The sequence below is a fragment of the Zonotrichia albicollis genome, chromosome 3 (genome assembly GCF_047830755.1).
Source record: "Zonotrichia albicollis isolate bZonAlb1 chromosome 3, bZonAlb1.hap1, whole genome shotgun sequence".
NCBI lineage: Eukaryota > Metazoa > Chordata > Aves > Passeriformes > Passerellidae > Zonotrichia > Zonotrichia albicollis.
Genome location: NC_133821.1, coordinates 39,449,423 through 39,464,888, shown reverse-complemented (window position 1 = coordinate 39,464,888; position 15,466 = coordinate 39,449,423). Strand labels below are relative to the sequence as shown.

Genomic DNA, 15,466 nt, shown 5'->3' with positions numbered 1-15,466 from the left:
TACTCCACCTCCTCCATACCCCCACCCACAAACACCCCGAAGATGGCAAATGCATCCAGAGGTATGAATATAGCAGCTGTTACACTTTATTTCACTGTGGGGTTTTAATTTTTTTATTATTTTTTTTCTTCTGATTGAAAAAGAAAAGACAGAAAAGTTACAAAAGTAGTAAAAGGCAACAATATCCGCAGGACATCCTGGTTCCCTGCTCCCACCTGGGGAAGGGCAGCCTGCCCCACCTGCTGGCTGGCAGAACACACCTCTGGGCCCCTGCACCTTGGCAGCTCTTGCTGAGCAAAGCCTGAGGCTGCAGGGCCATGCAGGAGGCTGCCACCCCAGCCATCTGCACAAGGAATGTGCCTCTTAGACGGGTACCAGGCTATGGCTGTCCCATCCCCTGAGCACAGGGATTTGGTCCAAAGGAGCAATGCTTCCTGTCCTGCACTGGGCAGCTTGATCTGGCAGCAGTTAAAAAGCTGAGGTGTGCCATCAAAACACGGTAAGCAGAATTTCTGCAGGGGCAAGAGGAATCAGCAGAGGAACTGTGCTCTCTTGGAAACAGGGACTTGCAGGGAACCGCGATGGTCTGCCAGAGGTCCCTCACCAGTGAGCACAAGTCACAAGTAACCTCTTGGAGGTGGTGCTGGTGCAGAAGGTGGCCCAGCAGTCACAGGCTGGAGCCAAACAGCAGGCAGAGCTGGGACAGCATCAGGACAGAGATCCCCTCACCACCTTGCCCAGCTGCTCTGCCTGCCTGAATGACAGGAGTTAGGGAGAAGAGGGGGGGTGTGGGGAATCAGGTCCCCACCTGAATCCCAAAGCCTACAGCCCTTGGACTTTCCCCAGGGGTCTCACTGAAGGGCCTAGACCAGCTCACTGGGTAGCCTCCTGCTGGCAGCTGGACTGACCATTGGTATCAACCAGAGAGCAGCAAAGACTCTACACTGAGGCAGATTTTAAAAAATAAAAATTATTTTGTATTACTCACATTTGCTCCTCCCAATCTGTACAAACTACTTGCTTCCCCTTGCACTCAGGCACAGGCTCATGGTGGGCAATGCTTACACCAGAGGTTGCTCTCTCCACCAGGTGCAGCAAGAGTAAAGGCCTTGTTCCTCTGCCTCAACAGGAGAGGCAAAAGCTTGTCCTGCCAACTCCTGCCTTTGGCACAAAACACACACACCTCGAGGACAGATCCCAGCCAAACACCAGTGGCAGCAAGGCCTAGGATGGTCCCAACAGCTCAGAACTGTCTGTGGAGAAATGTCCCCCACCTTCACTCAAACTCCCCTCCTGTTTCTTCCACCAACAGCCACAAAATCGACTTTTTCACACTCCTTGCTTCATCTGGGAATACTGTCTCTCTGATACCAGAGGAGTGTACCTGAACTTAAGAAGGGGAGTGGAAAGCTTGCTGGAGGCAATAAATTGGTTTGAATTTGGTGGTACCAGTTACATTCACCATCATGTAGTGGGACAATGCTATGGAGAAGTGTGACATACCCCAGAACACACACTGCCCCAGCAGAGAGGGGATCCATGGGCACACAGTCACCTCCAAGTTCTTCTCTTTGATGATGCCGAGAGGACTGAAGGTGGGTGCTGCGTTTTCCTGGATGGCTCAACACAGACCTTCCAATTCTAGAATTTTATTCTAACCCCAGATGTACATATGGATGTCTCACTCTCCCATTTCAATCTCTTTTTGGGCAGTATCACTGAACTGCCAGCAGATCATCTGGAATGCACAGTTAAATGTGCCAGTTACTCCTCCACACACCTCCCTGTCCCCAGGTTTTCCACTTGAGAGAGCTTGATGTGAATGCAATTATAACAATCTCAGAGAGGGATCTTCTTGTTTTGCAAGCAGCTCTGTAAGACTCTTTCTCCAATCCTGAGTTCACTTCTGAGTGGGAGAAGTGTCAGGTCTATAGCAAAGCACTGTAGACCCAGGTATCCTTGGGAAACTGACTGGATTTGGTTTCACAGCTTGATCACTCACCCCTGCTGCCATGCAGGTCACACTAACCCCTGAACACCTCCTGGACATCTTCAGTTGCCACCATCCTCACGTTTGACACTGCCTTGGTGGCAGTTCTTGCAGTTTGTGCACCTGACTAGTTTGCTTTGCCCTGAGAGACAAAACTCCCTCCCTGTGCCACTGCTGGGCTCCATCAGTGGTATGAGAACAGGCACTGCTGCCAAGCCATTCGCTTCCCCCTGCCGGAGCAGCTGCATTGCAAAGACATCTCATTGCCCCTTCTTCTCCCACCCCTCCCCTTGGGTATCACCACCTCCCCTTCTCCCTGCCAGGCAGGACACTGGGTGATAGTTCCTGAGGTTTTTTGGAGAAACTCCTTCAGTAGGCACATGACGGTTCTTCCACTGGAGCTATGGGGCTCAGCGGCTTCAAGGTGCTGAGGGAACGGAAGGCAAAAGTGGAGGGATCGTACAGGAAGTGGGGCGGTGGGCGGCCTCCGTTGGTGCTCTGCAGGGGAACAGAAACAGGCATGAGGTCAGTGCTCATGGCAGCTGCAAACAGTGAAGTTCCTGCCTTGAGTGCTTTGTCATCCCCCTCTCTGATACAATTACACCTCCTTCAATGGGTGGTCATGCTTGCACCTGCAGCAAATGGCACTAACATAAGCAGTGGGAGCACTTTGCTCGCATCCTTGCTCTTACCCTTCAAGATAAAAAGCAGGCACACCTCCCTTCCTCCAGGGCTGAAGCCCCTAGGATCCACCTAACCCATGGCACCTGTAGCCACTAAGTGAAACAGGATATCCATGATGCATTTAGAGTACCAGAGTCAGAAAAGCACCACTACCAAAAGGTATCACATCAAAAAGCTAAATTCATTTGAAGTAAGATCTGGTACGCTTTTAGAGCATGGAGACAAACCAAGTTATCTCTGGAAGCACATTCTTCAGCCCCATTTTTCAACAGCTCTCCAATAAGGATTTACAAACCACTGTTTCTTAAAGTCCCAGGCATGATGAAACTCTCCAGGGTTTCGGTTCCAGACTCTAAAATTTGATGAGGAATGGGTGAGAATTGCTTGGAGGAAAAGATGCCACTCCCAAGGCCTTACACACTGGTTTTACCATGGCCACTGAAGACCATTCTCTCCCCTTTTGCTCCCAGTGTTCACAGCAGGTCCAGAGTAAGGAGGCCAGAAATAGCCACGTACACCCTGCACTCTGTGACAGGACAGGAATGCTGTTCTCCATTATGCTGTGCTAGGATATGTAGATCCCAGAGGAATGATGGTGCCAAAGAAGTAATTCCACTCTGTTAGATGTGAAGAGCTTTCCTTTAACTTTTCAGGAACTTTGGTTTGTTTCTTTCCCTATGCAAGCAGAAGCACTAGTGGGACAGCTACTTCACTGATACTTTCTGGCCAGGAGAGGAGGTCTAACTGCTCTAGGGTCCAGGACAGTGTTTAATCCTGATCCTGTAGAGTTCATTCCCAAGGAATATGTGGAAACTTCAGCAGCTCAGAAACTCATGCAAACATCCCCTACTCTCATTGCACTTCCATCACTCTTGGGAGGGGCTTTACCACTATTTTCACAGAGGTCAGGAAAAAACCCAATGACAAACATGTTAGGAAAAAACCCAAAAACCTACAGGTTGGGCAGACACATGATTGAGAGCAGCTCTGCAGGAAAGGACTTGGGGGTGGTGGTTGACGAAAAACTCAAGGTGAGCCAGCACTGTGCACTCACAGCTCAGAAAGGCAGTGGAATCCTGGGCTGCATCAAAAGCAGAACAGCCAGCAGGTCAAAGGAAGGGATTCTCTCCCTCTATTCTGCTCTTGGTGAGACCCCACCTGGAATACTGTATTCAGCTGTGGAGTCCCCAACAGAAGGAGGACATGAAATTGTTGGAGCAAGTCCAGAGGAACACATGAAGTTGTTGACTGGAGCACCTCCCCAAGGAAGACAGGCTGAGAAAGTTAGAGCTGTTCAGCCTGGAGGAAAAAAGGTAGGATGGAGACCTCAAACGAACCTTTCAGTGTCTGGAAAGGGTCTACAAGGAAGCCAGATAGAGGCTCTTCCTCAAGAACTGTAGTGACAGGATAAGGAGTTATGGGTACAAATTGGAATAGGTGAAATTTAGTCTAGACATAAGGAAGAAATTCTTTCCTGTGAGGGTGGTGACACACTGGAACAGGTTGCCCAGGGAGGCTGTAAATGCCCCAACCCTGGCAGTGTTCAAGGTGAGGCTGGATAAGGCGTTGAGCAGCCTGGTCTGATGGGAGGTGTCCCTATCCATGGCAGGTGGGATTAGAAGTAGATCATTTTTAAGGTCACTTCCAACTCTTAACATTCTATGTGATTTAGACTGGGCTCTGGTGTTATGTGACTCCCTGCTCCTCTTCTAGGCCTTTCCCAACTGGAACTACAGTCTCCTTTGCTTAGCCTGCACTGTGAGACTGTTCCTCAAAGAATTTGGCTTTTTAGGAACAATTACCAACTCTGTCTAGCAGAACACAGTGGTTCATTTTAGCACTTCAGATTCAGGTCTATCACACACCTGACAGCATGGCAAGGTGGTGTTTTGATGCCTCCACCTCTCCTCTGCTTGGGTTTTAACTTGTCATCACAAGGCAGCAACACACAAATATCCCCTAAAAGCTGCCAGGATGATTTGTCTCACCCAAACACACACAGAAAATCAGAGTGAGCTTAGGAAGTGTCCAAGCCAGGCCCTGAGAGCTGCAATAACTGCAGCAGGATCTGGAAGCCTCTTGTCTCCAAGCTCTTGGTCACTGCTCAGCCCCACTGGGCAGCAGCCTTTATGTCAGGAAAGGCCTCTAAAAGCCAGTGTGGGCAGCATGTTCCTGCCTAGCTGGTATCTCTGCTGCAATTAAGATGGGTGCTCGAGAATGGAAAATGCCAACATGGTGCTTGGCATCAGCTGTGCCTGGAGTTTCAGCCAGCAAATCATGCCCTGCTACATCCCCCTGACACCTTGGCCAGCAGCATAAGAAACAAGAGAGGCAGATTTAAGGGCCTTTACTCAATAGCCACCTGCTGTGGGGTTATATATGGTGTATGCTCTGGCAGGCCTCAGAGCTGGAAGGTAACATAGCAACCCCTATTCAAAGCTAAGGGGCAGAATAAATCAGCACATTTGTCCTTCTCCAGAGCAGAGAAGGTCCCCTGCCAGTGCCAAGAGGGAATGGGAACAAAGAACCTGGCAGTCCCCTCCATTTTGAGATGCCAGACAGGATTAGGGAAGGCAGCTGAATCCGTTCATTTTTGGCACACGGCAGATGAAGAGGCTGGGGAAAGATGGCTCCAACGGACAGACAAAAGTAATCTACAAAACTCACCAGGCTTTGGGTGGAAAGTTTGCTATGGTTTCTTTCTGGGTCTTCTTCTGGGCCAATGTGTGGGGCAGAGAGCGTTCCCAGGGCACTGCCAGGACAATGGGCACAGAACAGGTGAGGCTGAAGGTCAGGGATGTGAGAAGACGCAGGAGATGCTGAGATTCACAGGAAGTCATGCAGCTGCAAGTGAGGCTCAAAATGCACCCAATCCTGCCTCATCATCCTGGCACCTCTCAAGCAGCCACAAGGTGACCACTGGCTTTCAACAACCACAGACAAGGGCAGAGTGAGAATCAGCCTGTGCCCAGCTGCAGGCAGTAACAGGAGAGGCAGTAACGTGACTCTCTCATCCACAGCAACATCCTGACCAATCTGCATCCTTTACAACCCTGAGCTATACAGGTTCCTTGTGCACCTGCTCCCTGACTGACAGGGCAGCACCTCTGGCACTGACCTTGCTGGAGCTAAGAAACCTCCAAATCCCTGAACTCTCTTCTTGCAGAAGAGCGTTTTTAGATTGGAGTTCATATCCAGCTCTAGGGTTGACGAGGCCTGATCTGGCTTAGTCCAAGACACCATTTGGGATCACAGCATGTGGTGGTCTGGTCCTGATGAGTAGCACAAGGCAGAGCTCTGTAGATGTATTTCCAGAACAAAAACAGATAGAGCCAGCTGCCAGAGAGGGGAACATGTTCCTGCCACCCTGTGGCTTGGGCCAGCTGCCTCCCTGTAGTCTGGGCAAGCATCCTAGCCAGCCTGCCCTTCTCCTTGGGCACACCACGCCTGGGACTTTGCTTTGACTAGGGAAGGGTGTTAAGGGTTGTTGCCACTGCAGTAGGTCCCCAGGGAGCTTGCCATAAACCTGCCTGACAGCCCCTGGTGAGCAACCCCAGGGCAGCTCCTGCAGAGGCTCCTCAGAGCACAAACAATACACACTTGACATTAAAGGCTCATGTGTTCACTCTAATGGCATTCAGACAGCTGGGTACTGCTCACAGAACGGAGCCTAATATGGGCCCTGTGCTCATGGCAATCATTAACCAGAGCCCTCAGTTTGCTAAGCAATGTATTTACACAGCTGGAGAATGGCCCAAGTCAGACTCACACGGCTGCCACAGGAGAGCACACAGGCTCACACACAGACTCTGTCACACACACGTGCTCACTTGCACATACTCACCTGCCTCGGGTTCTCCCCAGTACACAGGCTCTTCCCTGGTCACTTGTGCACATCCCTCTGGGCACACACAGACTCCTGACTCAGAAATCACAGGGAAGGCATACAAACTTTGCCTGCTTGTAAAGTAATTCAAGCCATGCACAGCCGGAACTTCATAGCATCCAGGGATGGTCTAAGGCACCACAGCTCATCACTGCTCAGAACACAAGGTAGTTCCAGCACCTGGACATACCCACACTGATTTGGGTTAGATGAGCTCTTAAGGGAAGTAAACTCATCTTACACATGTTTCAAGCAACTATGCACAAACCACCTTGGTCAAGGATGCCTCTTCACCCATGTACATGAGTCTACACATACACTCCTGCCAACATGTACTGTCCTCACAAATACATTATCACCTTTAAATACAGGGGGGCAAATAAAAAAACAGGTTTGAAACATATCTGAAGTGTATTAACAAAGAAGTTCACCTAAATATAGTGAGTGGAGGGAGGTGCCTCAAAGAAGGCCAGTAAGATTAAACATCACAGAAGAAATGCTGATTTCAATCATATTAGCAGCTTTCAGAAAACAGACAAATGCACAACTGTTCCATAAACCCATCTGTAACATAATTGTACATTTTGGTAAGGAAAGAGTATACAGGAAGAAGACAAACATGTAAAGCTAAATCTATTAATATGAAGTCATATTCCTCCTAGAAACAGGTCACTGACTTCTATGAAGTCTGGGGTAGTATCTCAAATGCAGACAGTAACATGATTTTGGTCTCACGATTCCACAGAATCATGGTTCTCCTCTCTGGACAAAGCCAAAGTGAGCACAGGTCCAAGTGAGCTTTCAGCTATGGGAATGACAATCCCCATAGGAGTGGGGAAATGCAGCTACCCAACTCAACGATGTCTTGAAGGGAGTGGTGTGCTGGGGGAGATGTACATTAAGAGGACTCTTTGGTCCTCTTTCTCAAGAGCTCTAGTATCCAGGTGGGATTCAAAACCAGATCAGCTTGTGCACTCTGCCAACCCGTCCCTACTCAAGGCCAATCCAGCACAGGAGTCCCTTCTTTCCTACTCTTGGACCCCAGTGGCTGGGAAGTGCTGCTGAGCTCCATTTAAAGGATGCTGCCTTCCAGTGGTGGGTGAATGATCCCTTTGCAGTCTGTAGACTCACTTATTAAAAGTCCTTTGGGATAAAGGCACCATGTAATTGCAAGCTGTAAAGGCGCATCCGATTTCCACCACCACCCTGTGTGGGAAGGAATAAATCCCCACAACAGCTCTGGCAAGGACAGATGCCTGCCTGGAATGCTGCCTGTCTGTGAAACAGCTGCCTTGCCCAGGAATGGGCAGAGCCAGAGGTAGCACCAATATTCAGGCAGGGCACAGAAAGAGTAAAGGCTGTCAGACTCCACAGAGGAACATTTACAGGTACACTGATTTAACTCCACATTGTGCTTCTTCCTCTCACCCCTGCTAAGTGTTAGAAAATAAACTTCTTCACTCTTCAACTTTGATGTGTGAAGCCATCAGTTGTGAGAAAGGGAAGGGGACCCACATGCCTGCTCCTAGTCACATCTGTAATTCCAAACACGGTTCTGCCCAGGCCACTTCCCAACATCTCTGCCTCAGTTTCTTCAATGCATAATACATACATGTCCTGGTTTCTGCTGGGATAAAATTAATTTTCTGCTTAGTAACTGGTGTATCCTGTGGCTTCGATTTAGGATGAGAATAATGGTGACAGCAATAACTAAACTATCAGTCTGTCAAGCAGGGTTTGTATTAAGTTAAGGACTTCCCAGCTTCTCGTGCCCTGACAGCAAGAAGGTTTGGAAGGGCGTGAGAAGCTGGGAAGGAAACAGCCAGGACATCTGACTCAAACTGGACAAAGGACCTTTCCATACCATATGATGGCATTAAGCTGGTGTTTTGCCTTCCCAAGTAGCCATGATGCAGTCCTGCTTTCCTGGAGTCCTGCCTACCCATGGAAAGCAGTGAATGAATTCTTTGTTTTGATTTGCTTGCATGTACCATTTTTGTTTTCTCTATTAAATCATCTTTATCTCAACCCACAAACCATCTCACATTTACCCTCCCAGTTTTCTCCCCCAACCCACCAGGGTAGCAAGTTAGCAACTTCATCATGGGGTTAAGCCACAACAGCACACTACAGCCAGGATGAATTAATTAACTTTGAGGTGTTTCAACCTTCTGATGAGAGGCGATTTCTTTTCAATTACAGTCTTGCTTCAGGCAGTTTTCAAGAAATAGTCGCTGGCAAGCAGGACCAGCTCCTCCAGTGGAGCAACAATTCACATTTAACTGCTTATTCATTAACTCTGATAGGGCCTCTAACAATTTATTCCAGTCACAGACCTGGAGCAGCTACAGGAGGAAATTTTCACAGGCAAACTCCTTTCCTCCTGAAAGTCTGTCCTACACTCCCAGGTTCATATAGAATTTTATTTCAAGAAATAGTTTAAAAATAGACCATGCCAGAACTTCACTTTATGACTACCCTTTTCTTTTCTCTTCCAAAAAAAAAAAAAATATCATCTCCAAATGTTGTTCTGACAAGGAAACCACAACTTTGCAGTGGGCACTGTTTTTTAATGATTTTCATTGCCCCCCCAAAAGACTGAAAGACCTGTCTGCCATCACCAACACAAGGCTGCCTAACACTTTTTTCTTTCCATACCACCACATTGCAAAGAGCAGTTCAACGGTTTACAAACACATCACTGTTCATCTTAGAAAGGTTTAAAAAAAATTTAAAAAAAAATCAAACATTTGCAAATGTGTGCGCAGAGTTGTGAGGTGGCAACTACCAGACTTACAGAGGTGCCACCAGACAGACAGCACTGAACCTTTCTGGAAGGTACTTCAAAGGGCATAGCAGATGCTTGTTGGTCACTTGCCCAAAAGCAGAAATAGCCAGTTTCAGCTCTAGGTCCTTGCTGGCACAAGCATGATAAGCCTTTCTTCTTCTCTCTCACACATCTTTAGATAGGTCTTTGACAAAGCTGACTGCAAGCTTTGATTTTGCCTGGCTGACAACCTGAAAGAAAGAGGCTGCACAAAGAAAAGGGACAGATGGGTCATTCAGAGGAGCAGTCTGTCAGTGCTCCCTGGCCAAGCTGGGGAACCCACCACGCCAGGGTCCCAGTAAAGATCATGCTCTGAAAACAAAACAAGTCTCTTAGGACCAAGGGAATGAACCCATATTTCCCTACGAGTGAGCCATATTTTGCACCTACTTTTTTTCCTTCTGACAAGAAGGTGCCTGTGCTTCCTGCATACCTGCAGCAGTTCCTGTAAATACTACAGGGTCTGCATGTGCCTGAGCCAGAGAAGAAGCAAGCACAAGAGTAGCTCCAAATAAACACAGACACGGCACAATCTGGCCCTAAATCTCCAAGTGCATCTGAGTAGAGTCCTTAGTTTTGCTCTGTACACAAGTGACACTACCTCACCCTCTCCTTCCCCTCCACCCTCCCCATTCCAGCCCTTGCTGTGCAGCAGGAACAGCCTCCTCTCAGGGGGATCACAGCAGCTGCCTCCCAGTCCTGCTCCCTCGGGGCCAGGAAGCCCAGGCAGCGTGCTTCCTGCAGAGCCGGCACGTGGTGCGCACTCAGGCGTGCGCGGCTTCCAGTTTGCATGAGGCCAGGGAGAGCAGATTCCCTCTGGCCAGGCAGGCTGGCACAGAGCTGCTCTCAACTTGAAGGGTACCCAAATTAAACCTGCAAAATGAGGATTAATTAGCCTGGCATGAGCAGGCTGCAAACACATGCTGACATGGTGCACTTGCCTCTGGACAAACCACCCCAGCTGTGGAAGCCAAGCGCAGAGTAGTGGGTGTATTATGGGAGAGGTGTGTGGGAAAAGAGGATCACAGCTCCAGGGACTGGGAGAGGCAATGGCTGCCAGGTTCCCACAGCCACATGAACAAAAATGGAGCAGAACAACTGCAGTGGGGCTGGACACAGTGAGCAGATGTGCCTAATCTGCATCTTGGACTCGAAGCTCTGACAGAGAGCAGTGGCTCCGTGACCCTGTGCCATCCCCTACATCTTTCTCTCTGCTCCATCAGCAAGGTATCACCCAGAAGTCATTAAATCTGACCCCTTCTCTGTGAAACATGCCTTGCCACTTTCCATTTCCTTGAACCACAGTGCCACCAGCCATAGCCACCACTGACACACAAGGCTGTCCCAGAAGCAATTGGGCTGCACCTTGTTTCTACCTCCCCGTATCCTTAAACCAGACACACCACCCACATCAGACCACAAAGCAGGAACAGTGCTGAAAATAGGAAGTCAGGCTCCTCACTCACCAGCCACTTGCTTCTTTCATGGTGCTGTGTGGATTAGAGTCTTGGTTATTCCACAAAGTCTGTTCTGTGGGCACTTACATGATTCAACAGGTGCAAGGGCATTCTTGGCAGGAGTTTATGAAAAGCAGGAAGCAATAAAAGTTCTTATCCTTACAGAAACAGAAGAGAGATACGACAGTCCCAATTCTACCTGCTATGGGCAGGCTAAAGGCTGGTTAGCCTTTGCCATGAAATCCAGTAAAAATCAGATATTTGGAGTAGTTTTTAAAAGACAGAGGCATTCCCCCCTTGGCTACACAGAACCCTTCCCCAAACTGAGGAAACTCTGGACAAAGTCTTTTGTCAGGAATTATTCAGAACAAGGGCTGGCGTTCTCCAGGACCAACTATCATTTTCAGCAGGCAGTGCAGTGCTTGGGCTGGGAGGAGTGTAGGATACCCAAAGGGATATTCATGCTCCCACTTAGCAGAGGGCCCTTTCCATTATGCTCAGCAGAGGCATGCCCATAAACTGGAGGCAAGACACCACAGGGGAAACTGGAAAGCCAAAAAACTCCATGAGAGGCTTCTGACCATAAAGTAATGCAAGGCTATGACTGGCCAGGGAGGCAAGTCTCTCTTGTTGATTGTAAGATCAGGGTCAGGTTTATACAGCCAGTCAAAATTAGAAACAGCCAGGAAGGTTTGAGAAACTGTTTTTAAGCTGCAGTTTGGGATTTCTGCTGTCTGAGATGCCCTAGGTGTTTATACTCATGATATGGTATGAATAAGGACACAGCTCTAGGAACATGGTCTAAAGTTCTCATCACCCTATCTCTCTTCAAGTGAGTTACACCTTCTGCTGGTTTTTCAGTGTAACTCACCCTGAAATTGCAATCATGGTATTTATCTGCATATTTATTTGCATCCAATGCTAAATGCTTGCAGTGCTCCTTGGGAGCCTGTGATGGAAGGAGCAACATCTGTGGGGTTTATATACACACACACACATATATGTATATGTACATATGTATGTATACACACACTGAACCTTTTGATTACATCTTTACTTAGTGCTGCACAGCCAGAAACAGAGGTTTGCACCAATACTGCTCTGTCACCTGGTATGCCTTGCACGTGTGACTAGCTCAGGCATCTGCCCAGAAGGTTCTGGCCAGCATATCTCCTGTTCAGCTCCCAGCTGAAAAGGTCCCTTGTTTTAGAAGAAGACAAGCCAGCAGCATGTTTCTGCAGTGGCCTTTTAGGATGCAGAGTAAGAGATAAGAGACAGGGAAGTCATTCCCTGGGATCTGGCCCCTGCCCAAGCAGAGGGCGTTCTCAACATTGATAAGATCAAGGCAAGAGCACAAGAGGTTTATGTTCCAATTTAAAATTCTTATTTTTACATAGCAGAAAACATCTCTCTGATCAGCCAGGTTATCAGATTGGCCTTGAAATCCTTCCTTCCTTTCTGCCAGCCCCAACAAGATCCTTGAGACACAACTGGTAAGCCCCTGGGTGTCTTCTACCCACCTACTGCTGTTAAGACAAGCTCAGCTCCACTAATCCCATTCAGAGACTGTATGTAGAAGTTTGTCAAGGAAGAACAGAAACAGGAATAAATGACAGACCAGGGACCAGGTCTGTACAATCACACTGCCCAGCTCATGTGCCACACACACAGGCAAACACCTGCCCCTGACCTTGCAGTGGCATGTGCTTTGTACAAATCCATAGTTCATGTACATGCTGTCACCTCTAATTTATCTCTGCTCACTTGCCCACAGGGGATGATTCTTCTGTTCCATTATCTCTTACTCTGTGGGAACAGAAGTAAGATTTTTTTTCTTTTTAATATTATTTGCTCTTCACAGTAGGCTGCCACCTCTCACAGCTGCTATTCCTCATTTCAAAACATTTCAAACTGAGCTGCTGCACATTAGAAAAGGTAACCAGCCTCTCTTCCATAACTGTTAGGTTCTTAGAGTAGTCACATCACTATCCCATCATCCCACTTAAGAACCACTGCGTGAGGGGAAAGGATTTGGCTGATCACCACCTGAGCTGGCCCTTGGGAAACTTAAGCATAGGAAACAAGAGCAAGGTGACACCTTAGTGTTAAAACTGCAACCTGCTTAACAGCAGCAGGTCACCTGCTTAAGAAAGACCCCCAAGGACCACAAACCAGAGGCTGTAGCTGTGTTTCCATGCCAGAGGGCAAAGACACTGCCCCATCCATCTCACCTTCCCATGGGAGACTCTTCCAGCAGAAGACAGAGGAAGGAATAGCTGTAATGATGCATGAGAAAACAACATCTTGCACCCTGACACACCAGCAAAGCCCCAAGATGTCAAGGCAACCAAAGTATCAGCCAGGAGGGATTTTTAAAAGCAGGCATCATCTCACAACCACATGAGATACTGATCTCAGCAAGAACAGGATGAAAATGCTTTATTGCTGATGCTATTAGAAGGTCACTGTCATCACTGTCCTCACACAAGATGGAATAAGCACGACCCTTTCTCCTACAAGTTAGTCAGCAGCAGAAAAACTGAAGAAATCAAGGATCCTTGGTTCAAATCCCTGGCACAAGCCACTAGAAATCCTGCCTGCTCCTCAGATCAGTTCACACTGCCCGTTCATCCAGCTGTAGTCTCTCTGGATATCTGTGACCATCTCAGTTCAGAAAGAGACACTAACTGATCTGAAACAGGAGCACTTGTGCATCAGTGCTGCAGTGACACAAGCAAAGGGGTTCACATGGTGATGTTTCCTGTTCAGACACACAGACAGCTGCCTGGTTCCTCCTGTAACAGCTCATCAACCCATCGCTATGAGATCTGTCTTCATTTCTTCTACCCTCACCACAATGGACAGGTTCCAACAATGAACCTGTGCCACCAGGCCCTCAGCAACACAGAGCCAAGCCTCTCACCTTGCCTCCTGCTATCACTCTTGCCAAAATGCCACATTCAGTAGGGCCTTAGAATAGCCCTTCCAATAGAACTTAGGTCCCTAGTGTGCTCTGACTCCATTACTGAATGCTGGACAAGACCTAGAAATCACAGAAGGGCTGAGGTTGCTCTAGAGATAGCTGACTTCAACCTCCTCCTCTGAGCAGGGTCAGCAGGAGCCTGTTGCCCAGGACTGCATCCTGGCACACCACGGCTCTTTCCATGGACAGAGATTCCACAATTTCCCTGGGCAACCTGAGTATCTTACATTTCTACTTGTGCCCATTACCCCTTTTTCTGCTGCTGGGCAACACAAAGAAGGAATACCATGCCAAGCATGTCCTGCTGGCGGGATTGAGGTTTCCCTTTATATGATGAGAGCATGGCACTGTGTTTCAGAAGTATTGACCTCTCTCAGCTGTTTCCAGAGCTGAGGCACTTCAGCAAAGAGTTCTGCCAGGGACCTGCTGCTTCCTTTCTCAGCTGCCTACACAAAAGTGGGCACTCACAATCCCTTGAAAAATGGAGGCAAAAATGCACCTTCACTAAACAGCTCTGCCACTACAACAGACCAGCAAGAGGCTGTGAAGCACCACCATGCTATTACCATGGAAGTCACGAGTGCCTCAGGTGGAGAGGCACTGCCCCAGCTTGGCAAGGGTGGCCAGAGAAGAGTGGATTTTGTGCCATCTGTCAGAAAAGTGTGCTCCCAGTTTCTGCTGTTTATTTTACTGAAAGCTGACATGGGCTCAAGGAGCAAAGGGATAATTCCCCTTTCAGATTCTCCAGGGGTACAATAGTAAGCCACAATAATGAGCTTAAGGTGTCAGGAAACCACCTCACCAAGGCATCACTGAAACCCAAGGGACTGGAGAACCATCACCAAGCACCACTGGAAATAGCTGGTGTCCAGGGACAGACACCCAGAAAAAACCCAGTGAAAGAGCACAGGGCAGGCATAAAGGAAGGTGATAAACAAGATGTGCTAAAACATTGCACCAGGATTAGACAGCTGGTGGGTCTGAAGGACAGGCACAGCCTGGGGAGAGCTCGTGGGGCACAGAAGGACACAACTATATTGAAAACAATCCAGGCAGAAGCACATGAGAGTACATAAAAGATCAAGATTAATTGTGCAATCAGAAGTACTGGGTCACTGTGGGGCTGCTGGAAGACAGGACTGAAGAGCCCTGACAGAAGGTGTTTGAGAAGTTAAAAAAATACCACCCCCAGCTGTGCACCAGGCTCCAGCCAGCTCTACCTGCTCCTCCTCCTCTCAGACACCAAATTCATTTCCAGAGCACTGATGGGCAAGGACATCCAACAGAATACTTATCAACTGCAGCACTTCTGGGTACACAAAGGCAGCGTTCCTACTGCCTGCTGGGCAAGGTAAAAACCTTGAAAGGATCCTGGTCCGTCATTCATCCCTCTTGCAAGGCTGTAAGAAACACTGCAGTGAAAATAGCAGCTCCATCACAAAGAGTATTTGTTTTCTTCCCCCTAATCTTTTTTTTGCCTGTGTATCACAAACATGAAGGATCAGGTACACCTGCTTTGGTGACAACATACAAGATCACAAACAAACAGAATCTTTGAATGTTTTGGGTTGGAAGGGACCTTCAAGATCATCTAGTTCCAACACCCTGCCATGACAAGGACACCTTCTACTTCTACACC

At 48.3% G+C, this 15,466-nt stretch overlaps 1 protein-coding gene across 6 annotated transcripts in view; it reads right to left on the bottom strand.

Annotated features, from left to right (window-relative positions):
- LOC102067897 (uncharacterized) overlaps window positions 1-15,466 on the bottom strand; it is a 108,389-nt gene that overhangs the window by 48,000 nt on the left and 44,923 nt on the right. For 3 of the 6 annotated variants that reach the window (XM_074537219.1, XM_005483101.4, XM_005483102.4), the window contains one exon: window positions 69-2,488. The exons of the other annotated variants lie outside the window; for them this stretch is intronic. In XM_074537219.1, coding sequence (XP_074393320.1) covers window positions 2,360-2,488 — 129 coding nt within the window. In that variant the 3' untranslated portion in view covers window positions 69-2,359. Of the gene's footprint in view, window positions 1-68; window positions 2,489-15,466 lie in introns of those variants that run through there. 6 annotated transcript variants of the gene reach the window in all.